Source organism: Salvelinus sp. IW2-2015, linkage group LG27 (genome assembly GCF_002910315.2).
Source record: "Salvelinus sp. IW2-2015 linkage group LG27, ASM291031v2, whole genome shotgun sequence".
NCBI lineage: Eukaryota > Metazoa > Chordata > Actinopteri > Salmoniformes > Salmonidae > Salvelinus > Salvelinus sp. IW2-2015.
Window position 1 is genome coordinate 28368583 of NC_036867.1, and position 25124 is coordinate 28393706.

The following is a 25124-nucleotide window of genomic DNA, read 5'->3' on the forward strand; positions in this document are numbered from 1 at the left end:
GTCGCTTAACTACACACAGGGCCTGAGTTGGGGCCGACAGATAAACAAAAAAATAAACAAAATGGAGTAGCGTGATTAATGAACAGTCCAGCAGGCATCAGCTATGTAGCCAAGTGATCATAGGGTCAAGTGAACAGCAATAGATGGAACAGGGAAGCCGCGGGGTAGTCGTTACTACGCTAGCACACGGGAGACACAGCGTTTAAAGTTAGCAGGCCGGGGTACGTAGAAGCGTCTGCTCCGACGTCCGGTGAATGGCGATTGAGGGCACAGCGGATGGAGTTAAGTCGGTCGTGGTGGTACGGCGGGGCGCCGTGTCGACAAAGGGTCCAGACCAGATGGCGAAAGAGGTAATTGTAGTTGTAGTAATTTAGTTTGCTAGCCAGGAGATGCGCCTGGCTCACGGCTAACTGGTGCTAGCTTCGGGGCAGTGGCGTTAGTCACTATAGCCACTCAGTAGCAGCGATGATCCGATGCACAGGTTCAGAGCTTACGGCAAGGATCCGGTGGAGTGGTGGATTCTAGCCATGTTGGAGTAGAGTCCGGAAGACATCGGCTGAGTAGCCGGGTGATCACAGAGTAGGCCGGGAGGTAGGCCTGGCTCGGGGCTAGCTTCGGGGCTGGGTCACTCGGTGGCAGCTAGCTAGCTGTGATGATCAGGAGTAATTGTCCAGGGTTTACGGCAAGAATCCAGCGTTGTAGTGGAGAAAACCGTCCAATGCTGGCAAGTATTATCCAGGCTAAAAACAACGGCTGGTGTCTGTGCAGAAGGAAAGGCCGCTAATAGTGGCTAACAATTGCTAAATAGCTAGTAGCTAATTATCTGGCTAGCTTCTGATGGAGGTTCTTGGCTATAAGGTCTAAAAAAAAAATAGCGGATCCGTGTCACATTGGGTGAGGCGGGTTACCGGAAGGTATATTTAATTTAAAAATGGAAAAGAGAATGAAAATAAATTGAAATATATACAAAAAAAGACGAAAAATTTAAAAGTACACGAGAGGACGACAAACCACGTCTGCACTGCTACTCCATCTTGGATACCTAACTCGGCATGAACGTCCTTTTGTAATTTCCGCATGATGAACTATGTAAATTACTTTATTGTAGAATTTACATAGAAATCTATGAGAAAAAGTTATTAAGCTCTACTGATTAATATATTGCTATTTTAGGAGTGGTTGTATGATCTAATGGCTTTGTTAGAGAATGACCAATATGGATTTTGTAGGGTCGATGTCGATACCGTTTATTTGGGGAGCCGATGGCCAATATTTTACGCCGATATTCAATATCATTACATTTGAAAATGTTCAAGATGTTATTGACAGATGCTTATCATTTCACTGCACACTGTGAAGTTGTCACATAGTATTTCGGTAGAGTCCAAGAGTTCCAAAGACATGTTGTCCTACTCCGAACATTGATGCTGAAGCTTTACTATCTACTGATCCCAGAGAATCAACAATGGAGTACTACTGTTTTCATACTGTTTCCACGCAAACAGCACTCCCACATATTGGCTTAGAGCCCTTACAGCTTTACCTTCTATACTATCTCTCTGGCCATGAATGGAAGGAGGCAGGGAGGAAGAATGCTGGCTAGCTCAGCTGCAGTGAAATACTCACCCAACACAGCTAGGTACACAGATCCCTCTGTGGCACTCCACTATGGTACGTCCCACCCCCTGTATTGACAAGAGAGTGGTTCTGATAGGAACAGGGGATTTGTGGCACTAGCATTAGTTTTACCGTATGCTGCGGTCCCCCCTTTGACACATAGTGGTGTTAGCGGCTCTGTTAGCGATTAGCTTTAGCGTATCTGGCGACCCCGCCCCCTCCCATTGACTGATAGTGGTGTTTGTGGCACTGTTAACTGATGCTGTTAGCGCGTTAAGCCAGCTTGTTTACCAGGTGGAACAAAGAGGCGCTGGGGTGGATTAGTGGGATTCAACAGAGAAGAGTGGGAGGTGGTAGGCGTCTCTCACATACATACACACACGGCGTGAGAGGTTTCACTCTCACAGCTATCTGTTTCGCTGTCACTCCACTTCTGTGTCCGTCTGTATCCCTCTGACTTTCTACATTTCTTTGTATTTCTCTATTTTTTTCTTTGTATCTATCTCTTATTCTGTCTGTCTTTTCTCTTCTCTCTACCTCTGTCTGTCTGACTGTATGTCTGTCTCTCTGTATGTCTCTATCTCTCACGCTCTAACTCTCTGTCTGTCTGTGAACAAGCTAACAACATGATAATGTGCTAACTAACGCTCTCCCTGGTTCTCCTCCTACAGCGATAGTACTGCTGACAGGCCTAGAGCCCAACACCACCTACGAAGTGCGAGTGGCTGCAGTCAATGGGAAGGGCCAGGGGGAGTTCAGTCACACGGAGTCCTTCCAGACTTTACCCATACGTGAGCCCAGCCCCCCGGCAGTGCATGGCCAGAGAGGGATGGGCAAGGCCTACCGGCTGGGCCTTGTCAAGCAAGACGACGGGGGCATGCCCATCGTGGAGTACATTGTCAAGTACAAGACAGTGAGTAGCTGGATGTCAGGATTGCCATTAAATACTACCATACACTCTTAGAAAAAAAGGTGCTTAGTAGAACCATAAGGTTTTTCAATTTGTCCCAATTGGGGAACCTTTTTTGGTGCTAGGTAGAACCCTTTGCAGAAGGTTCTACCTAGAACCTTCTATAAAGGGTTCTTCCAAGAACCTTTTTATATTTGAAGGGTTATTCTTAGAACCCTCCATGAACTGTTCAGTTAGCTTTATTTGCATATGTTTTATGGCAATACATTACATGCACTGAGTGTACAAAACATTAAGAACACCTGCTCTTTCCATGACATAGACTGACCAGGTGAATCCAAGTGAAAGCTTTGATCCTGTATTAATACCACTTGTTGAATCCATTTCAATCAGTGTTGATGAAGGGGAGGAGACAGGTTAAAGACAGATTTTTAAGTTGAGACAATTGAGACATGGATTGTGTATGTGTGCCATTCAGAGGGCGAATGGGCAAGACAAAAAATGTAAGTGCCTTTGAACGGGGTATCGTTTGTGTCAAGAACTGCAACGCTGCTGGGTTTTTCACGCTCATCAGTTTCCCGTGTGTGTCAAGAATGGTCCACCACCCAAAGGACCTCCAGCCACTGTGGAAAGCATTGGAGTCAACATGGGCCAGTATCCCTGTGGAACGCTTTCGACACATTGTAGAGTCCATGCGGACATGGCCAAGAACCACAGTATTTACGGACTGCCAGTGCCCCTGAACATGGCCAATTTGGTCCACGCATTTTCAACCACACAATTACCACCGAGTCAAGATGGCCACTTCTACTCTAAAGCACTCTCGTAAAACACAATCACGGGACCACAAGTAGTTTTTGTTCTAGTTTAATGGTAGTAGATAATGTTGCATACCTACACTTAATTAAGGTAATAGCAAATAGCAGTGTCAATCGCATTACTTTGACACAACATGCCTTTGGAATACAGGAGTGATGGTTGCTGATAATGGGGCTCGGTACGCCTATGTAGATATTCCATAGAAAATCTGCCGTTTCCAGCTACAATAGTGATTTACAACATTAACAATGTCTACACTGTATTTCTGATCAATTTGATGTTATTTTAATGGACAGAAAATGTGCTTTTCTTTCAAAAACAAGGACATTTGTGAGTGACCGCAAACTTTTTAACGGTAGTATATATGCACTCTCTTACACAAACACATATACAGTATGCACACACACACATATTTGTATTAACACACACAGTCACCCGTATCTAACTGCTTTCCAATGCTTGAATGGCCTTAGCTTTATTCCACCTTCCATGACTCTGAAAAATAAAACCATGGCCCATTTCCTAAAGCCCATTCCACACTATTATCTCTCTTTTCTATTTTGACATTTTGTGGAAGAATCCAAGGAGGCTAAATGGTTGAATATGCATTTGGCATGCTGTCAAAGCAAAGGCCTCACACTGTGACACTTCACTCTGTTTCCCTATGATGAGATAAAAAAGTTTATTTCAGAAAGGAAAAGAAAGTAAAGGAGTGGAAAAGGAAAACAATAAATAACTGGGAGGGGTACGGAGAGTAAAGAAAAGGTGAGGGAAGGGAAAGGAAATAATAGGATAAGAAAGAAGCTATGTGGCAGTGGTGATCTGAACAGTTGTTTTTAAACACACAAAAAGTGAATTTCTCCTTCTCTGTCATTGTGGAAATGTGCGTGTAATGAATACTCAGGGAGAAAAAGGTTTAGATTCACGCACAGAGCACAGCGGGTGTTTATTTCGCCTTTGCAGAAGGCAGGAATCGTGGTCACAGGCAGGCAATGGTCATACACAGGAAGGCAAACAGGCAGGTGAATCAGAACTAGGACTGAAGGCTATAAATTGTTCTCACAAACAAGCTAGGAAAAGGCTTTGTAGTCAAAACGAGCAATACTTCACAAAGGCACAAACAGAATGAACTGAACTAAATAAGGAGCTGATGAGACCAGGTGAGTAACTAACACAGGTGAAAACAATAAACAAAAATGAAAGACGGCTACGTTCAAGAACACAAAGAAACAGGGCTACGTTAAAGAACACAACGAAACAGAACACAAGGTTGACTAAGAAAATAAATACAGAACCTTACCTTAAGTAGGTGTGTAGCCTATTTAACTTTTTCACACATACCAACACATTTGTGTGATCGTTCTACAGTGGTCCCTGTAGCATATGATCAAACCGGTGTGATTACAACACTTGATTAGAATGCTTATTTAGAACGTCCATTTTCGAATGACACAACAATCAGCATTTGAGCTGGCCACACTGTTCTTTCAGAAACATTTTGCACAAACACAGTCCTTACAAAGTTATGTCCAGAATGTGAGCAGTTTATTTTTTGAATGCGATGTTCAGACATTCACAGAAGTAGCTACAGCATAACACAATCATCCAAACCGGGAAAATGTAGGCCACATTTGTCCTAGCGCTAACTGAGGAAAGATTGACATAACACAAGCAGTCATATTTTTATTACTCTCGGCTGACAGAAACTACAATATGAATTAGCTAATAGCAATTACTAGTTATAATTAATCACATCATGGGTGAGCTCACCATTTATCGAAATAACTGAGTTAAACACTTTCTAGAAATTGAAAGTAATCCGACGATGGGTAGTTTCTGCGCTTCGCTTTGTTTGTTTTTCACAGAAACTAAAGATAATAAGAGAAGACAAGATGAGTTTGGTCTGTTTATAGTATGCATGTTGAAAGGGGTGTGTCGTCTACCATCGTTCACATCCCACCATTCACTTGCAGAAGTTCTCGAAAATGAGTGAACCCTTACTCAACTCATTTTGTTATAATATCTTTGGTACGACAGACGATGTGAACCCCAAAATGCATTGTATGTCAACAAACATGTGTCCACACAAGGCTGGAATTAGCTTAGCTCATCATAATCAGTACAAACTTCAGAAAAGTATTTTACACACATAATGTGTTCATTACAATCTATGCAAGAATTGGAATGCATGTTTTGTCACAGTACTTGAAAACATGTGAATAAAACAGCAAATACATAAATAATTACCAAACAAAACATTTTCTGATAGTGATTTATTGATACAAATGGCATGTGCTGGCAGTCAATCACGTAACCTCTCACTCCCTCTCTGAGCCATTCTGTCACGTTCGTCGTTTGGATGAAGAGAGGAGGACCAAGGCGCAGAGTGATAAGAATACATTCTTCTATTTATTTAACGAAACGAAGAACACTTAAACAAACTATGCAAAACAACAAACGTGAAGCTATATATTAAAACAAGTGCATACACAGGCAATTTACATATAGACAATAACCCACGAAATCCCTAAAGAATATGGCTGCCTAAATATGGTTCCCAATCAGAGACAATGTTAAACAGCTGCCTCTAATTGAGAACCAATCTAGGCAACCATAGACATACAAACACCTAGACTAGAAAACACCCCATATACATACAAAACCCGTAGACAAGACCAAACACATAAATCCCCCATGTCACACCCTGACCTAACCAAAATAATAAAGAAAACAAAGATAACTAAGGCCAGGGCGTGACACATTTAGTGTTGTTGTTTATGTATGTAGCTAGTGAGATAAGCTGTAGCATCAGAAATGTCTTTCAAAAGGAGCAACTCACAAATGCGGAAATTCAGGAGATTTTTAAAAATTCTGACAATGAGTCTGAAAGTCAGGAATCGGATTCTGACAGTGACAGTGAGGAGCTGCCCCCAACATTGTAACCATTGAGAACCCTGAATCTGAGGACCCCTTGTCCACTGACGAAGTCCCAGGTCCCTTTGAAGATGCTGGTGGTGCTGCAGGCAGACCGACAGTGGATGAAGCACAGGAGTTCTGTGGTAGCTGGAAGGCCGCCAGCCATTTCACCCCTCCTGGCCCTGCTGTTTGTCTTTGTTGAGTCCCAGTCTGGAGTGCAAAGCCCCTTGGCATTTCCATCTGAGGCAGAGTGCTTCAAGTTGTTTCTGACAGAGGAGCTGGTGGGAGACATAGCAGAGACCAATCGCTATGCCTTGGAGCTACAGGAGGAGAGAGAGCCAGGAGTGATGGGGAAACTCGCTAAATGGGTGACAACCATAATTAGTGAAATGTATACCTTCCTGGTGACAGTCTTTCTCATGGGAATAGTAAAGAAGAACTACCGACGAGAATACTGGAGCACAGATCCTATGTTTGCAACTCCCTTCTTTGCCACCTTTTTTTCCCAAGACCGTTTCCTAGTTCTGCTGCATGCCTACATTTTGTCAACAATGCTACTGCCAACCTAAATAACCCGTTATACAAAATAAGAAATGTTCATACCAGCCTGACATCAGCATTTGGTCGGGTCTTTGTGCCATACAAGGACCTATGCATTGATGAGTCCCTGATGTTATGTAAAGGTAGGCTGGCGTTACGTCAATATATTACCTCCAAAAGGCACAGGTTTGGGGTCAAGTTCTTTGTCATGTGCGACGTGAAGACAGGATTTGTCTAAGACATTATAATTTACACAGGGTCCACCACTGACATCAAACATTATGAGGGGCTTGGGGTGTCCAGGTCCGTGGTGATGACCATTCTGGCTCCTCATCTTGGCAAGGGACACACTTTGTATGTGGACAATTGATACAGCAGTCCCACACTCTTCCAGCATCTGCTCTCCAACAGCACAGGGGCCTGTGGCACAGTCAGGTCGACCAGGAAGGGGATGCCGGCATTCGGACGCAGGAAGATGCAGAGAGGGGAGGTGGAGTTCAAGGAGAACGGTCAACAGCTGGCAGTAAAGTGGCATGACAAACGAGACGTCCATGTCCTCTCCACTGTCCATACAGCAACCATGTCGGCCACAGGGAAGGTGGACCACCTGGCAGGAGAGAGAGAAATCAAACCAGACTGTGTGCTTGACTATAACCTCAAAATGGGGGCAGTGGATAAGGCAGACATGATAAACGGCTTTGTGGAATGCACTCGGAAAACGACCAAGTGGTATAAGAAGATATTTTTCCATCTGATCAACACTGCTGCCCTCAATGGCCACATAGTTCACTGCCAACTAACAGGTGAGATGATTCATGAACAAGGTATTTTTTGTAATTGGACGTACAGTTCACATACAAATCACATACAGCTCCATTATGCAATTATAGTGACAATATCTCACCCACCTACCCACTGCCTCATCATCCTCTCCCTTCCATCATCCTCCCCACTCCCTTATAGGTAAAGTAATTACCTACCAAAAGTACAGAGAAGACCTGAGATTTATTTTCCCTGCAAAGTCCCTCAAACTGCTGCTTAAAGTAGTTGCACACGGAGGCACTGCAAAGTCTGCCAGTCTGGCACCAGGAGAAGGAAGCAGAGGAAGTTGACAAAATACATGTAGCCTAGTGGTTAGAGCGTGCAGACAAACCGCTCTAACCATCATTAAGTTTGCTGACAACATGACGGGGGTAGGCCTGGTCACTTATGACGATGAGACCTATAGGGAAGAGGTCAGTGATCTGGCAGTGTGGTTCCAGAACAACAACCTCTCCCTCAATGTCAGCAAGACGAAAGAGCTGACCAAGGACTACAAGACATGGAGGGCCAAGCATGCCCCCATCCGCATTGACAGGGCTGTAGAGGAGTGGGTCGAGAGCTTCATGTTCCTTGGTGTCCACATCACTAAGGAGTTAACATGGTCCGCAAACACCAAAACAGTCTTGAAGAAGGCACGACAATGGCTCTTCCCCCTTCAGGAGGCTGAAAATATTTTTCATGGGCCCTCAGGTTGCTGAGAACTGGAAATGTATTTTTACCTGCATTCTTAGTGGGGCATCACTAAGCCATTTCCTGTGCATTCCTTCATGTTGTGCTGAAAAAGGAAAGTATCTTCTTTAAAAAAGATATATTATTTTCAAGAGCAACCGCCCCTAAAAGCCAACTAATCCCTTTCAAAACAGAAACATTTATTCTAGTGTCAAAATTGACTGCTAAATGTAAATAGGATAATTTTGGACATAAAGTTAGTCTCGTCTAAAACAAAGTTTGGAACCTCAGTACGTCACAACGAGTAAAATAAGGTTGAGTTTGGATCACAATTATGTCAACAAATCATGCCCTCTTTTGCCAAGCTCATGTGCAGTCTACTCAGTGACACCTACAGAACACAACGTTGAAGAGTTTACACAATTATTAGCGTTGTACCTCATATTGCGGGACTCTGAAACCACTGTAAAAGGAGCCATATTAAGCTTGTCAGTCAACCTACTATGTGTATCCTGTTGGACATTCGAAATTGCATTGTACATCCTTACCTTTGGATTGTGGATCAATGAAATAGGGTAGTCAAATTCCCTCAATAAGAGCTGTGACGCAAATATTTATGTAAACTCTTCACAGTTGTGTTCTGTGGGTGTCGCTGAGTAGACTGATACTCTATTTCATTGATCCATAGGTAAGGCTGTACAGTGAAATATAGGTATGCCCCCAATGCAATTCTGAAGTCTAATATATCCACAGTGCGATTAGCAGATTTGTACTTTTTCTGTCCAATTGACAAATGATTGTCTTTTGTTGAAATTATATAACAACTTTCCAACCTTGTTGAGCATTTAGTCCAAATATGGCATGATTCCACTATTTGTATCCATTTACCCGCTCTTGTACTCCCTGTTCATCCACGACTGCGTGGCTGCGCACGACTCTAACACCATCATTAAGTAGACGACATGGCGGTGGTAGGCCTGATCACTGACGACGATGAGACAGCCTATAGGGAGGAGGTTAGAGACCTGGCATTGTGGTGCCATGACAACAAGCTCTCCCCCAACGTCAGCAAGACAAAGGAGCTGATTGTGGACTACAGGAAACGGAGGGACGAGCACACCCCCATTCAAATCGATGGGGCTGTAGTGGAGTGGGTCGAGAGCTTCATGTTCCTCTGTGTCCACATCACTAAGGATCTATCATGGTCCACACACACCAACACAGTTGTGAAGAAGGCACGACAATGCCTCTTCCTCCCTCGGGAGGCTGAAAAGATTTGTCATGGGCCCTCAGATCTACAACTGCACCAATGAGAGCATTTTGACTGGCTGCATCACCAGTTGGTATGGCAACTACTTGGCATCCGACTGCAAGGCGCGACAGACGTTAGTGCTTACGGCCCAGTACATCACTGGGGCCGAGCTTCCTGCCATCCAGGACCTCTATACTAGGCGGTGTCAGAGGAAGGCCCTAAAAATTGTCAAAGACTCCAGCCACCGAAGTCATAGACTGTGCTACCGCATAGGAAGCGGCACGGATGCACTAAGTTTGGAACCAACACGACTCTGAACAGCTTCTACCCCCAAGCCATAAGACTACTAAATAGTTAACCAAATCACTGGACTAGCATTGTCACTTCTTGCACTAATTCTTTGACTCATCACACATGCTCCTGCCACTGTTTGTCTATCCTGTTGCCTAGTCACTTTTCCCCTACCTATATTTACATATCTACTTAAATTACCTCGTACCCCTGCACATTGACTCGGCACTGGTACCCCATGTATATAGCCTAGTTATTGTTACTTAGTGTATTTATTCCACTTCGCGGCTGAGCCGTTGTTGCTCCTAAATGTTTCCACTTCACAATAACAGCACTTACAGTTGACCAGGGAAGCTCTAGCAAGGCAGAACTTTGACAAACTAACTTGTTGGAAAGGTGGCATCCTATGACTGTGCCACGTTGAAAGTCACTGAGCTCTCCAGTAAGGCCATTCTACTGCCAGTGTTTGTCTATGGAGATTGCACGGTTGTAGCTGAAATAGCTGTATCCACACATTTTAATGGGAGTCCACCGACTTTTGCCCATGTAGTGTACTTTGATCTATATTTGATTTGAATTTGATCATATAAAGATGAAGTGTATACAAAGGCTGTAACTTACTGAGCGTACTTGTTCTCATACTGTCTTTAACACTCTCTCCCTCTCTCTTCCCCTCTCTCTCTCTCACCCTTTCTTCTTTCCCCCTCCCTCAATACCCTGTTCCCCATCTAACCCTCTGTCTCTCTCCTTCCCATATTCCCCTCCCCCTTTCTCTCTCTTTGCTTCTCTCCCTCTGCTCTCTCCACCCTCCTCCCCCTCTCCATAGGACAAGGAGGAGCAGTGGATGACGAAGCTGGTGTCGGGACAGCATGACTTTGCCCTGCTGCAGCCGCTGCAGTGGAACATGCGCTACGAGGTGGAGATCACAGCTCGCAACGTCAAGGGCCTTTCGGAGCCCACCTTCTACCAGTTCTTCATGCCCCAGAAACCCGACATCATAGGTACACACAGTTGTGGGACCTGCATGTTCAAGCATGCATACACAGACCGTCATGTGCACACATACTGACAAAAATCCTTAGGCAAACACACACACAAAGACAGTTCTGCACACAGACAGACACACAGTTGTGTTTATATTCACTGACACTCACAGATGCCCGCACGCACACACACATACTAGTGGTGGCTGGTGACACTTTAAATGGGGAGGACGGGCTCATAGTAATGTCTGGAATGGAATTAATGGAATGGTCTCAAACACATTACACAGCTGGTTTCCATGTGTTTGATACCATTCCATTTGCTCCATTCCATTCATTAGTATGAGCCGTCCTCCCCTTACCAGCCTCCTGTGACACACACTGCTGGGCGCAAACACATACAGTGCCTTCGGGAAGTATTTAGACCCCTTGACTTTTTCAAAAAAATGTATGTTACAGCCTTATTCTAAAAAAAATTTTTTTTTTTTATTCTCAGCAAAATACACACAATACCCCAAAACAGGTTTTTAGAAATGTTTGCAAATGTATTAAAAATTAAAAACAGAAATACCTTATTTACATAAGTTTTCAGCTCCTTTGCTATGAGACCCGCAATTGAGCCAGGGTGCATCCTGTTTCCATTAATCATCCTATCCTTGAGCTGTTTCTACAAGTTGATTGGAGTACACCTGTGGTAAATTAAATTGATTGAACATGATTTGGAAAGGTACACACCTGTCTATATAAGGTCCCACAGTTGACATTGCATGTCAGAGCAAATACCAAGCCATGAGGTCGAAGGAATTGTCCGTAGAGCGCCAAGACAGGATTGTGTCGAGGCACAGATCAAGGCAAGGGTACCAAAAAAATTATGCAGCATTGAAGGTCCCCAAGAACACAGTTCATTCTTAAATGGAAGATGTTTGGAACCACCAAGACCCTTCCTAATGCTGGCCGCCCAGCCAAACTGAGCAATCGCCTCTATTTCGCCTCTATGGCCTCTTCTACATTTGCACACACTGTGCATAGCAATTGGCGGAGAAGGGCCTTGGTCAGGGAGGTGACCAAGAACCTGGTGGTCACTCTGTCAGAGATCTAGAGTTCCTCTGTGGAGATGGAAGAACCTTCCAGGAGGACAACCATCTCTGCAGCACTCCACCAATCAGGCCTTTATGGTAGAGTGGCCAGACAGAAGCCACTCCTCAGTAAAAGGCACATGACAGCCTGCTTGGAGTTTGCCAAACGGCACCTAAGACTCTCAGACCATGAGAAACAAGATTCTCTGGTCTGATGAAACTAACCTCTTTGTCCTGAATGCCAATCGTCACGTCTGGAGGAAACCTGGCACCATCCCAATGGTGAAGCATAGTGGTGGCAGCAAATCAAATCAAAGTTTATTTGTCACGTGCGCCGAATACAACAAATGCTTACTTACAGGCTCTAACCAATAGTGCAAAAAAGGTATTAGGTGAACAATAGGTAAGTAAAGAAATAAAACAACAGTAAAAGACAGGCTATATACAGTATAGAAAGTATATAAAAGTAGCGAGGCTACATACAGACACCGGTTAGTCAGGCTGATTGAGGTAGTATGTACATGTAGATATGGTTAAAGTAACTATGCATATATGATGAACAGAGAGTAGCAGTAGCGTAAAAGAGGGGTTGGCGATTGGTGGATGGCGGGACACAATGCAGATAGCCCGGTTAGCCAATGTGCGGGAGCACTGGTTGGTCGGCCCAATGCTTCCTGCTGTGGGGATGTTTTTCAGCTGCAGGGACTCTGAGACTAGTCAGGATCGAGGCAAATATGAACAGAGCAAAGTTCAGAGAGATCCTTGATGAAAACCTGCTCCAGAGCGCTCAGGACCTCAGACTGGGGCGAAGGTTCACCTTCCAACAGGACAACGACCCTAAGGACACAGCCAAGACAACGCAGGAGTGGTTTCAGGAAAGGTGTCTAAATGTCCTCTCCAGCCAGATCCCGGACTTGAACTCGATCGAACATCTCTGGAGAGACCTGAAAATAGCTGCGCAGCAACACTCCCCATCAAACCTGACAGACTCAATGCTGTAATCGCTGCCAAAGGTGCTTYAACAAAGTACTGAGTAAAGGGTCTGAATACATATGTAAATGTGATATATCAGTTGTTCATTTTTTATAAATGAGCAAAACATCCTAAAAACATGTTTTTGCTTTGTCATTATGGGGTATTGTGTGTAGATTGATGAGGGGGGAAAAATATTGAATCAATTGTAGAATAAGGCTATAACGTAACAAAATGTGGAAAAAGTCAAGGGGTCCGAATACTTTCTGAAGGCACTGTACATACACACACTGTACTGTACCTACTCACCCAGGTAAACCCACTGTAGAGTTATGAGCACACACTCAAATCTCCTTCTATTGGGGTTATGTGTGGGCAAAGGGAGCAGGATCAAACGCAGAGAGCATTGGTTTGATTAGGCCATGCTGATTGAAAAGCGTATCTGTCTGGGCCTCTCTGTTCCTGGGAGAGAAGAGGCCGACTGTAGGATGCTTATCATTATCAAACAGTCCCCAGAGTTTTATGTAAGACCACACACACACATACACAAACCGTCACAAAGGGAACAGTTTACAGTGAGTCACCACTTCCATATATATGCCCCCCTGTGGAGCCTGATTCAAAAAACAAGGGGAGCGTGTTTTCTTTAGTGTTTACTCTTTTTGTTGCTTAGGTCGTTTCTGCTGCTGCTCATGAAGGAGCGACTGTTTGCCTCTCTCATTACTGGAGTGGCTAAACTGCCTGTGAGTTTGTGTGTCTGTGTTTGTGTGTGTGTGCGCTGCTCCTTAAATGGAAAACAAGGCTGCGAACACAGTGCTTAAGCCGAGTCACTTCGATTGGCTGTCCCCACTCGTTAGCGAACAGAGGGAGAGAGAGACCGAGGCAAAAATAAATAAAAAAACATTTACTTTTATCCCAGTTTATTTCCTGTTGAAGGGTCCAATGAGAGGGAAAGGAGTGGCCAAAATTGACCAATGACAATGGAGTCCTGTCCCCTGTCAGTATTCGTCATTAATCGCCACCCGTGGGGTCTATTTAGGAGGGTGAAATGTTAAAGAAAAATAAGATAAACGTATTATGTAGAATAGATATGATTGTCTGTTGAATAGGGATTCGTGACAGCTCTATTCATTGTATGTATTACTGCAACCTTCTGAATAGTTCCCCTCACTGAACACATCCAAATTGTTTGACTTTTGATATTGTAGTGACACCGTTAAATGCCTACCTGCAGTGTATCTGATATGCTGTATAACCTCCAAGGATCTACAATATGCCTCTGTGTTTCTTTTCTAGACAATCTCTATTCAATTCTCCCTCTTTATGCATTATGCGTTCCCTGGGTCTGAAATTCTTGCTTTTCTTTTTCCCGCCTCTACTCCCTTTCTTTCTCTCTCCTAGATTGTCTTGCAATGAACTGCCACTACACCTCCCCTCTCCCTTACTTTTTTCCCCCATCCATGAACTCCCCTTTGAAAAATGTCATTGATTGCCACTCTGCCCTTGGTTCCTTTCCCTCTATCCTTCTTAAATCATAGCACCACTCACTTTAGACCTCCTGAATCACTATAGAGTCTTCCCGATTTCCCTCCTAAATCCTGTCTCGTCCCGGCTGTTTCTTTTTGAATGATCTCCTTTCTAGGATTTTTGGCATCCATCTTGGTTTTATGCCCCCTATGTGTTTACCATATGGCCTGATGGATGTGAATAGAACGGAACATTTTGTATGTTGAATGATATGGCGAGTGTTTGTCTCTGTTTAAAGCTACCATAGAGGTAATCATTCTCCTGTACAATATCATATGCTACTCACTTCTAACACACACCAGTGGTATTGGTTTAAATAAATTGAAAAGAACATAACAGAAATGCCCGCAAACTATGTGCTCCTTATAACACCTTTAAAGGATCATTAAAGTTGTAAGTTGAACCACTCTTCACTGGTAATGTAAACTTCTAAAATATTCCCCTTCATTTTGGAAGAATACAACATATGCATGCTTAAACTATTGTAGTACAACACTACTGTTGCTATCAAAATAATAATGATGCCCATTAATGTAACCGCAGCTCTCATGAATTCCGTTTCTTTTTTCAGAGGAAAACAAGACAAGGTGATGTACAGCCAATTATCTTGAACACGCCCTACTCCCCAAAAAACTCACAAGCATGTACATACAAAACACTCAACACTGTTGCAATACATTTTTTCATCAAGAGTCATTTCAGTTTGGAAATGAACTATGTTGGGGAAGCAGCCTAGAAATGCTGTGAAAATGTTTACTTTCTTACAGAGCCACTTAGGGATCATGGTGGAGAAAAAAAGACTGGCAGGCAAATCCATTCCCTAGTTTTTTTTTATCCATTCCCTCTGATGTTTTATTTGTTCCATGTTGTCCTTGTGTAGAGTAATATGTTGTTCCCACTTGCCGAAAACAGCCTAAATATTATTATATTTAGTAAATTACATGCTTCAAATGGTGATGATTACTTAACATTTAATAGCTTATTTCTAGTTTCAGTGTTTTCATATGCCTCCAAATCATAAGAGCAAATAATAGGTAACGGGTGTGAAAAACCCCTCAATTAGCCAAAGTAATTTCAATTAAAAAAAGTGACAGTGGCAGTCATAACTGAATGATGGACAGTACCAGTCAAAAGTTTGGACACACCTTCTCATTCAAGGGTTTTTCTTTATTTTTACTATTTTCTACATTGTAGAATCGTAGTGAAGACATCAAAACTATGAAATAGCACATATGGAATTATGCAGTAGCCAAAAAAGTGTAAATATATATATATATTTGAGATTCTTCAAAGTAGTCACTCTTTGCCTTGATGACAGCTTTGCACACTCTTGGCATTCTCTCAACCAGCTTCATGAGGTAGTCACCTGGAATGCATTTCAATTAACAGGTGTGCCTTTTTAAAAGTTAATTAGTGGAATTTCTTTCCTTCTTAATGCGTTTGAGCCAATCAGTTGTGTTGTGACAAGGTATGGGGTGGCATACAGAAGATAGCCCTATTTGGTAACAGACCAAGTCCATATTATGACAAGAACAGCTCAAATAAGCAAATAGAAAAGACAGTCCATCATTACTTTAATTAAGACATGAAAGTCAGTCGATTTCAAGAATTTTGAGCATTTCCTTGTGCAAAAACCTTCAAGCTCTATAATGAAACTGGCTCTCATGAGGACCACCACAGGAAAGGAAGACCCAGAGTTACCTCTGCTGCAGAGGATAAGTCATTAGAGTTACCAGCCTCAGATATTGCAGCCCAAATCAAATGTATTTATATAGCCCTTCTTACATCAGCTGATATCTCAAAGTGCTGTACAGAAACCCAGCCTAAAACCCCAAACAGCAAGCAATGCAGGTGTAGAAGCACGGTGGCTAGGAAAAACTCTCTAGAAAGTCCAAAACCTAGGAATATAAAACATATTTTGATTTGTTTAAAAAATGTTGGTTACTACATGATTCCATATGTGTTTCTTCATAGTTTTGATGCCTTCACTATTATTCTACGATGTAGAAAATAGTAAAAATAAAGAAAATCCCCCTGAATGAGTGGTTGTGTCCAATCTTTTGACTGGTACTGTATGTTTACACTTTGTGCAAACTCGTATTTATGCAACTTGGACATCATGAACAGTTGTCAATTTTGTGTGCTTATCCCTCATGCATAAAGTTAGGGCCGTATAAGTCCAGTAAAACATGGTGCATCCAAGCACCTGGATGTGTTTATGTTGTTTACAATTGAGCATGTGACTCATCTGAGGCAGAACGGAAAGGCATGCAAATTTATTGTGCATAATTTACAAGAGGTTTCGGGGGTAAAAGGTGCAATTATTCCTTCGGAATATAGATATAGAACAGCTAAGGTCATGAAGCAGAGCCAGACGGAATTCCTCCCTAGGGATGAGAGTGCATCATTGCACCATATTTGCACCTTGAGTGGTTTTAAACGCTCGTTACTAATATGCCCTTATGATTCGGAGGCAAATGAAAATAAGCTATTGAATGGTCATTGATCACCACCATTTGAAGCATTTAGGCTGCAATATGTTGTTGGCCAAGTGGGACCGTCATGATGGCCTACATAAATAGAAGAGGGGACGAATACAAAATCAGAGGGAACAGATAAAAAGAAAGAGGGAACAGATTAATCTGGCTGTTTTATTTCTTCTCCGCCATGACCCCTAAAGGGCTCCATACTTTCTCTAACATTTCTAGGCAATAATCCCTGGTGGAACCTCTGAATATGACAGAAACTCTCCGAAAGGACAGACCATGTCAAGTCACTATGATTACAGTCGTTTGATTGTCAGGCGTCCCATTTAGGCGGCCATTTTGAGTCATTTGAGCTGTGATTTAACAAGTGGCTGATTCTAGGCCCTATCACTCTCCCTTCCCAGGAACACTTTTTGTCTGTGCTTTACAGCAATCACCACACCATCGAGCCCAAATAACCGGCCCCATTTCGTTCCACAACCCTAGCGGCAACGAGGGTACTTTGCTCTTTAAAAGTGTGTTTGGTGGTAACGCTCCATTTGGGCTCGCCATTTTGGAGTTGCGTGCAGGCCAGATCTCGGGGCCTTTTCGCGAGTCATCATTCTTGACGAATTGTTGGAGAGTGGTTAAGGAGAGAAAGTGCCTGAATGTCTGTGTCTAATGTTTCTGTGACCTTTGGTCTTGGATGTGGAAGAGATGTAGTATACCGTATAAACGGAACATTGTAAATGCACTGGGATAAAGTGTGAACTTTTGGTCAAGGCAATTTTGTCTCGTAACTGCAAGGAGAATGTTTAAAATTAAATTATAGAGTAGATATTATAATATTACATGCAATTCAAGCATTAAAGTGCAAAGTTATACACTTCTTAGTTTGCTTGAAATGGCATGAGTGGAATGATTTACAACATAGTCAATGTTGCTCCAGACAACACTCTAGTTTAAAACAACATTATAATAGTTTTTGATGGGTTTTCCATTTCCTGATTATTGAAGTGTGCCTCAGCTATGTCAAGGCTCTTTAATTCAGCCTTAGTAATGGTGGAGACTCATCATTCCTCTTATCTCTTAAATAAGAGGATCTGGTGTGGGTGGGCTGATTCTCTTCCAAGGCTTTCTCTAATGGAGTAGCAATACTTCCCCATGGCATAGAGCACAAATTGGACCCTTAAGTCTAGCTATGATGGCGTCACACTCACACGCACACACCCACTCACAGTGATGTTTATCCCTAAAAACCATTAGCACCCGCAAGTTTCCGCCCAATCAATGGCTCCCGTTTTGTCATCGTTAATTGACCGACTACCTCTCAGATCTAATCAAGTCCAACTCAATGAGTGCTCTGGCCTAATGAGTTGATGTCAGAGACGTAGATGTATACGGATGGCTCCCACTCCGAGAGAGATGCAGGATGACTAGCATTAACAGACTATCAAATTGAGCCGCTAATGGGCTAATAAATCAAGAGCCAATAGGACGTGCTTTCTAGATTAATCACATGGAATAAGCAGACAGGGAAATTGATATACATCGCCATCGGTTTGATAGGATATAGAGTAGAAGACTAGAAAGACACACAATTAGCGAATTTTAACTTCTTGAGGACAGGGGGCAGCTTTTTCACTTTCGGGAAAAATAGCATGCCAAAATTCAACTGCTTGCTACTCATCCCCAGAATATAAGATATGCATATTATTAGTGGATTTGGATAGAAAACACTCTGAAGTTTCTAAAACTGTTTGAATCATGTCTGTGAGAATAACAGAACTTATGTAGCAGGCAAAACCCTGAGGACAAACCATTCAGAATTTGTATTTTTGTGTCACTGTCTTTTCAATTAGTTTTTTAGAGACACCAGATTTCTAATGGACTTGCTTGCAGTTTCTACCGCTTCCACTGGATGTCACCAGTCCTTGGAAATCGGTTGAGGTTATTCCTTTGTGTACTGAAGAAGTAGGGCTATCGTAAATGAGGGTCACATGAGGTAAATTTTTGGAGAGAATCACGTTATGAAAAAAGTTGAGTCAGTTTGGTTTCGTTTTGTATTGAACACAGATCATCCCGTCTTCAAATTGATCGATTATTAACGTTTAAAAATACCTAACGTTGTATGACAAAAGTAGTTTGAAATGTTTTGGTAAATTTACATGTAACTTTTGATATATTTTGTAGTGACTTGGCGAAAGTTGGAAGCTGTGTTTTTCTGGATGAAACGGTCCAAATAAATTGACATTTTGGATATATATCGATGGAATTAATCGAACAAAAGGACCATTTGTGATGTTTATGGGACATATTGGAGTGCCAACAAAAGAATTTCGTCAAAGGTAAGGCATGATTTATATTTCATTTCTGCATTTTGTGTCGTGCTTGCAGTGTTGAAATATGCTACTCTGTTGTTTACTGATGTGCTATCATCAGATAATAGCATCTTATGCTTTCGCCGAAAAGCTTTTTTGAAATCTGACATGTTGGCTGGATTCACAACGAGTGTAGCTTTAATTTGGTATCTTACATGTGTGATTTAATGAAAGTTAGATTTTTATATCATGTTATTTGAATATGGCTCACTGTATTTTCCCTGGCTATTGGCCGGTGGGACGTTTTGCCACCTGCCCCAGAGAAGTTAACAAACGTCATTTCCGGTCTTTGCTGCTACTATGAGCTGATTTGTCACTGCTTGGATTATGAGGATAAGATCAAAAGCTATAAGGTTTGGAGTGTCTATCCTCTCACTGGGGCTCTGAAACTGATGTGTTCTCTGTTATTCTCAACGACCTCAAAGACATAATTCGGCACTGCGAAAGGAAGTAGTAGTCGTAGTTGTCTTTTGAAGCCAAACCCAGGTAATATATTTGGCGGAATAGATTGGAATGAATTTCGAACACACACAAGGTAGGCAGCTAGAGCAGCTAACCCCAGAGGCACTTGACAGCAGAACAAGACTTCTCCTTGTTCCTCTTTTCCGTTTTCCCTCCTTTTTTCTTTATTTTCATTGTTTTCAGTCGAGAGATCTAGCTACCCCGAGACCTTGAGACACCCAGCTGTCATCGTTTGAACATTGCAAGGCACCTAATAGACATTTGTCTCTGTCAAGATTTGAATTGCATTCACTTGGCGAGGATTCTTTTTCATTTCACCTTATTGCTCAGGAAATTGGAAATCGGAGGTGTGAAAAGTAAAAAAGCGCCATGTATTTCCCCCTGGCTTCCTTCCTTGGTCCTGCTTATTTGAAATGTGTTGCTTCACGTCCATTGATTCCCTCCAATAATAAAGAGATCCAACCAGGCTCGCAATGGAATGCAAGGCAAACGAATGCTGAGCTAGCGGCTCAAGAAAGATTGATACGGTTTAGAGAGTATGTGCCACTGTGAGGAAAAAAGACACTGTTAATGGGTTCTCTCCCTTGGAATGCCCCATTTTCAATCACTAACTATTTCTAATTTACTATATATGCTTTGACAATGTTCTTTCAACTATTTGAAGCGAGGTCAGTGAACCATCATACCCAGTCGGCAAATTTGACATTGGACATTATAATGACGTTGCTTCCTACTGGTAAACTGGTTTCTAGTCATAGAGATGTCAGATTACAACCAGGTAAAAATCTTCTTAATTATAACCCCCAAACTCTACAACATTAAAGTGATGCACTAACACAATGTTTTGTCTCTCTTTTTCTTCCTGTAATTGTCTTGATCGACAAGGATCTGCCCTGTACTTCAAGAGGTTATAATTGAATAGTAAAGTTTTATTACTATGATTACAAGGGGTTTAAAGCCGTAGAGGGCATGAGCCACCAGCCTCCAAACCAAAGGAGTGGATTGGACAGGAACCAGGATGTGTGCAGAATGTGACAGTATAATACCCTTCTATGGCTATGACCAAATTCTCATAATGTGCTATTTAGAAGGTAACTATGCATAAATAAAAGTAATTTGTCTCTTCTATGTCCTTAAATTATTATTTTCTCCTTATCCTTTGTTCAGGATGGGGTTTGTCGCAATCATCCATTATTGTTTTGTTTTTGTATACGTATTCCATAGGTTTTCTCTTTTCATAACACGGTGGCTTTTGTGTGATTATTTTATTCAATTGATCCTATGTTTGTTTAACTGTTTTATTACTACCAATGCTGAAGTGATTGCATTCATTGACACGGTCTTCAAGGCCTCACCTCTACCGCCAAAGAAAAACAGCTCCACATTAGGCTGTCTATTATTTTTATTACTATTGTCTAAATCTATTGAATCTTTCACAAAGATTTGCCCTGACCAACCTTCAGATGCGCATTCAGAGCAGTTATCACTAATCTGAACACATATGATTTTATACACAAACGATTTCAGAGTGTTTCATCAAAATATTAAAACAGTCAATTGAACTGAGTTTTAATGCACTCTGAGAGCAAAATAGTTCAATACGACATTGCGCAGTTTTGATGAGAAAAGGTCAATAAGGTAAAACATGTTTTATCATTGTTCTGTTTACCCTTGAGGAGTACTTGCAAAGCTATGCATGCATCTCAAATGGCACCCAATTCTCTATATACTGCACTACCGCTCACCTGGTCAAAAGTAGTGCACGATAAAGGGAATAGGGTGCCATTTGGGATGCAAGCTAACATTCTTAATGGGAGACAGGAAAGTGGTTACCACCTACTAAGCTTTGGCTCATCTACCTTCAAATGAATTCAAATACATTTGCCGACAGAGAGAGCCCCGTGGCGTTGGAGAAATATTGATCCAATCAAAGAGGTTTTGCCGCTGCCTCACGTCCCATGATGCAACACTAAAAACACACAACTTTAATTTAAATTCCTAGCCACAAGGCTTTCCCTCTCGCTCTTTCCCTCATGCACTCAATCTTCCTCTCTCCTTCTGTCTCTATTCCCTCTCTTCCTTGCGCTAAGCTGCTCGTTAGCTCTGACGGTGCTTGCCATTGATTGCTCTCGCCGCCAGCGTCGTTCGTTCTCGTTCAGGTGTGTCTGTAGGTATTCGGCTCTGACCCCATACCACAGGTTCTGTTTGATCAACACCAAAGTTACCGGTGCTCACCAGTGCTCACAAAAAGAAAACAACAGGGGTGTCCCCCGAATGGCAATACAGTAGTGGGGCACAGCCCAGATGAGGAGAGGAGAGGAGAGGAATCTGAGCTAACTGCTTGAGTGTGTATTCGCATAATATGTATGAAATTAGATATTTTTGCTGGGGTAAAAAAAAAATCTATGTGGAAATAGCTGAGGTAGATTTCAGTGAGGGGTATTGTATGTGTTTGGTAATGACCACCTTTGTCCAGGTTACCGGCGTAGGTGATGGCTTACAATGTGTGCGTGTCTGTCTGTTTGTATGTCTGTCTAGCTGGGTGATGGTGCTCTCTATGTCCTCTTGTCCTACCTGGGCCTGCATGTATCTCCAACAGCCTGTGCCTGAGGTATATGCCTATGAAGTGTGTGTCTGTCTGGGTTGGTTATTGGCTCGCTGTGCAGGATCCTGGGCGTGAAGCATCTCAGACTATAAATATCTGGCTTGGTGAGTGACAGTGTTCTCTCTGTCCCTCTTGTCCTGCCTTAACAGTCTCTGTTGTGGAACTGGGGTGTTTTACTGTATGATTTGTACTATGTCTGTCCAGGTTATTGGCAGCAGCTACTCAGAGGGGTTGGGTTAAAAGCTGAAGACAGATTTCAGTTGTACATCTGACTAGGTATCCCCCTTCACTTTCCTTTCTTCCTGGGGTCCGAACACATTAATGCACTTACATTACACATAAAACACAAGATAAAACAGTACATGATATAACATTATTACACCACTACATACAGTGCATTCAGAAAGTATTCAGACCCCTTGACTTTTTCCAAATTTTGTTACGTTACAGATTTATTGTAAAATGGAATAAATAAAACCATTTCCTCATCAATCTACACGCAATACCCCATAATGACGAAGTGAAAACAGGTTTTGAGAAATGTTTGCATATCTATTCATAATCTTTCTTATAAGACTTGAAATTGAGCTTCAGGTGCATCCTGTTTCCATTGATCATCCTTGATGTTTCTACAACTTGATTGGGGTCCACCTGTGGTAAATTCAATTGGACATGATTTGGAAAGGTACACAAAACAAATCAAATGTTATTGGTCACATACACATGGTTAGCAGATGTTATTGCGAGTGTAGCATAATGCTTGTGCTTCTAGTTCCGACAGTGCAGCAATATCTAGTAATCTAACAATTCCACAACACCTACCTAATACACACAAATTTAGTCGGTTAGGACATCTACTCTGTGCATGACACAAGTAATTTTTCCAACAATTGTTTACAGACAGATTATTTCACTTATAATTCACTGTATCACAATTCCAGTGGGTCAGAAGTTTACATACACTAAGTTGACTGTGCCTTTAAACAGCTTGGAAAATTCCAGAAAATAATGTCATGGCTTTAGAAGCTTCTGATAGGCTAATTGACACCCTTTGAGTCAATTGGAGGTGTACCTGTAGATGTATTTCAAGGCCTACCTTCAAACTCAGTGCCTCTTTGCTTGACATCATGGGAAAATCAAAAGAAATCAGCCAAGACCTCAGAAGAAAAATTGTAGACCCCCACAAGTCTGGTTCATCCTTGGGAGCAATTTCCAAACGCCTGAAGGTACCACGTTCATCTGTACAAACAATAGTACGCAAGTATAAAGACCATGGGACCACGCAGCCGTCATACTGCTCAGGAAGGAGACGCATTCTGTCTCCTAGAGATGAACGTACTTTGGTGCGAACCAAGCAAATCAATCCAAGAACAACAGCAAAGGACCTTGTGAAGATGCTGGAGGAAACGGGTACAAAAGTATCTCTATCCACAGTACAACGAGTCCTATATCGACATAACCTGAAAGGCCGCTCAGCAAGGAAGAAGCCACTGCTCCAAAACCGCCATAAAAAAAGCCAGACTACGGTTTGCAACTGCATATGGGGACTACGATTGTACTTTTTGGAGAAATGTCCTCTGGTCTGATGAAACAAAAAAAAAATGTCATAATGACCATCGTTATGTTTGGAGGAAAAAGGGGGAGGCTTGCAAGCCGAAGAAGACCATCCCAACCTTGAAGCACGGGGGTGGTAGCATCATGTTGTGGGGGTGCTTTTCTGCAGGAGGGACTGGTGCACTTCACAAAATAGATGGCATCGTGAGGCAGGAAAATTATGTGGATATATTGAAGCAACATCTCAAGACATCAGTCGGGAAGTTAAAGCTTGGTCGCAAATGGGTCTTCCAAATGGACATTGACCACAAGCATACTTCCAAAGTTGTGGCAAAATGGCTTAAGGACAACAAAGTCAAGGTATTGGAGTGGCCATCCCAATGCCATGACCTCAATCCTATAGAAAACTTGTGGGCAGAACTGAAAAAGCGTATGTGAGCAAAGAGAGCTACAAACCTGAGATTGTTACACCTCCTCTGTCAGGAGGAATGGGCCAACATTCACCCAACTTATTGTGGGAAACTTGTGGAAGACAACCTGAAATGGTTGACCCAAGTTAAACAATTAAAAGGAAATGCTCCCAAATACTAATTGAGTGTATGTTAACGCTCTCTACCATTCTCTCTACTATTATTCTGACATTTCACATTCTTCAACATTTTTCAACCTCTTCAACCTCAGGAGGCTGAAGAAATTCGGCTTGTCACCAAAAGCACTCACAAACTTCTACAGATGCACAATCGAGAGCATCCTGTCGGGCTGTATCACCGCCTGGTACGGCAACTGCTCCGCCCACAACCGTAAGGCTCTCCAGAGGGTAGTGAGGTCTGCACAACACATCACTGGGGGCAAACTACCAAACTACCTGTCCTCCTATCCTAGAGAAGTTTTAACCTCTCTAGGGTACGTGGAATGGTAGCGTTCCACCTCGTCAACAGCCAGTGAAACCGCAGGGCGCCAAATTCAAAACAACAGAAATCCCATAATTAAAATTCCTCAAACATACATGTATTTTACACCATTTTAAAGATACACTTGTTGTAAATCCAGCCACAGTGTCCGATTTCAAAAAGGCTTTACGACGAAAGCAAACCAAACGATTATGTTAGGTGAGTGCCTATTCACAGAATAACACAGCCATTTTTTCCAGCCAAAGAGAGGATTCACAAAAAGCAGAAATATAGATAAAATGAATCACTAACCTTTGATGATCTTCATCAGATGACCCTCATAGGACTTCATGTTACACAATACATGTATGTT

General features: G+C 42.4%; 1 protein-coding gene across 3 annotated transcripts in view; it reads left to right on the forward strand.

Annotated features, from left to right (window-relative positions):
• Positions 1–25124, forward strand: part of LOC111953620 (neural cell adhesion molecule 2-like) — a 396017-nt gene that overhangs the window by 346769 nt on the left and 24124 nt on the right. For all 3 annotated transcript variants that reach the window (XM_023973008.2, XM_023973009.1, XM_023973010.2), the window contains exons 13-14: positions 2289–2530; positions 10663–10837. In XM_023973008.2, coding sequence (XP_023828776.1) covers positions 2289–2530; positions 10663–10837 — 417 coding nt within the window. The remainder of the gene's footprint in view (positions 1–2288; positions 2531–10662; positions 10838–25124) is intronic.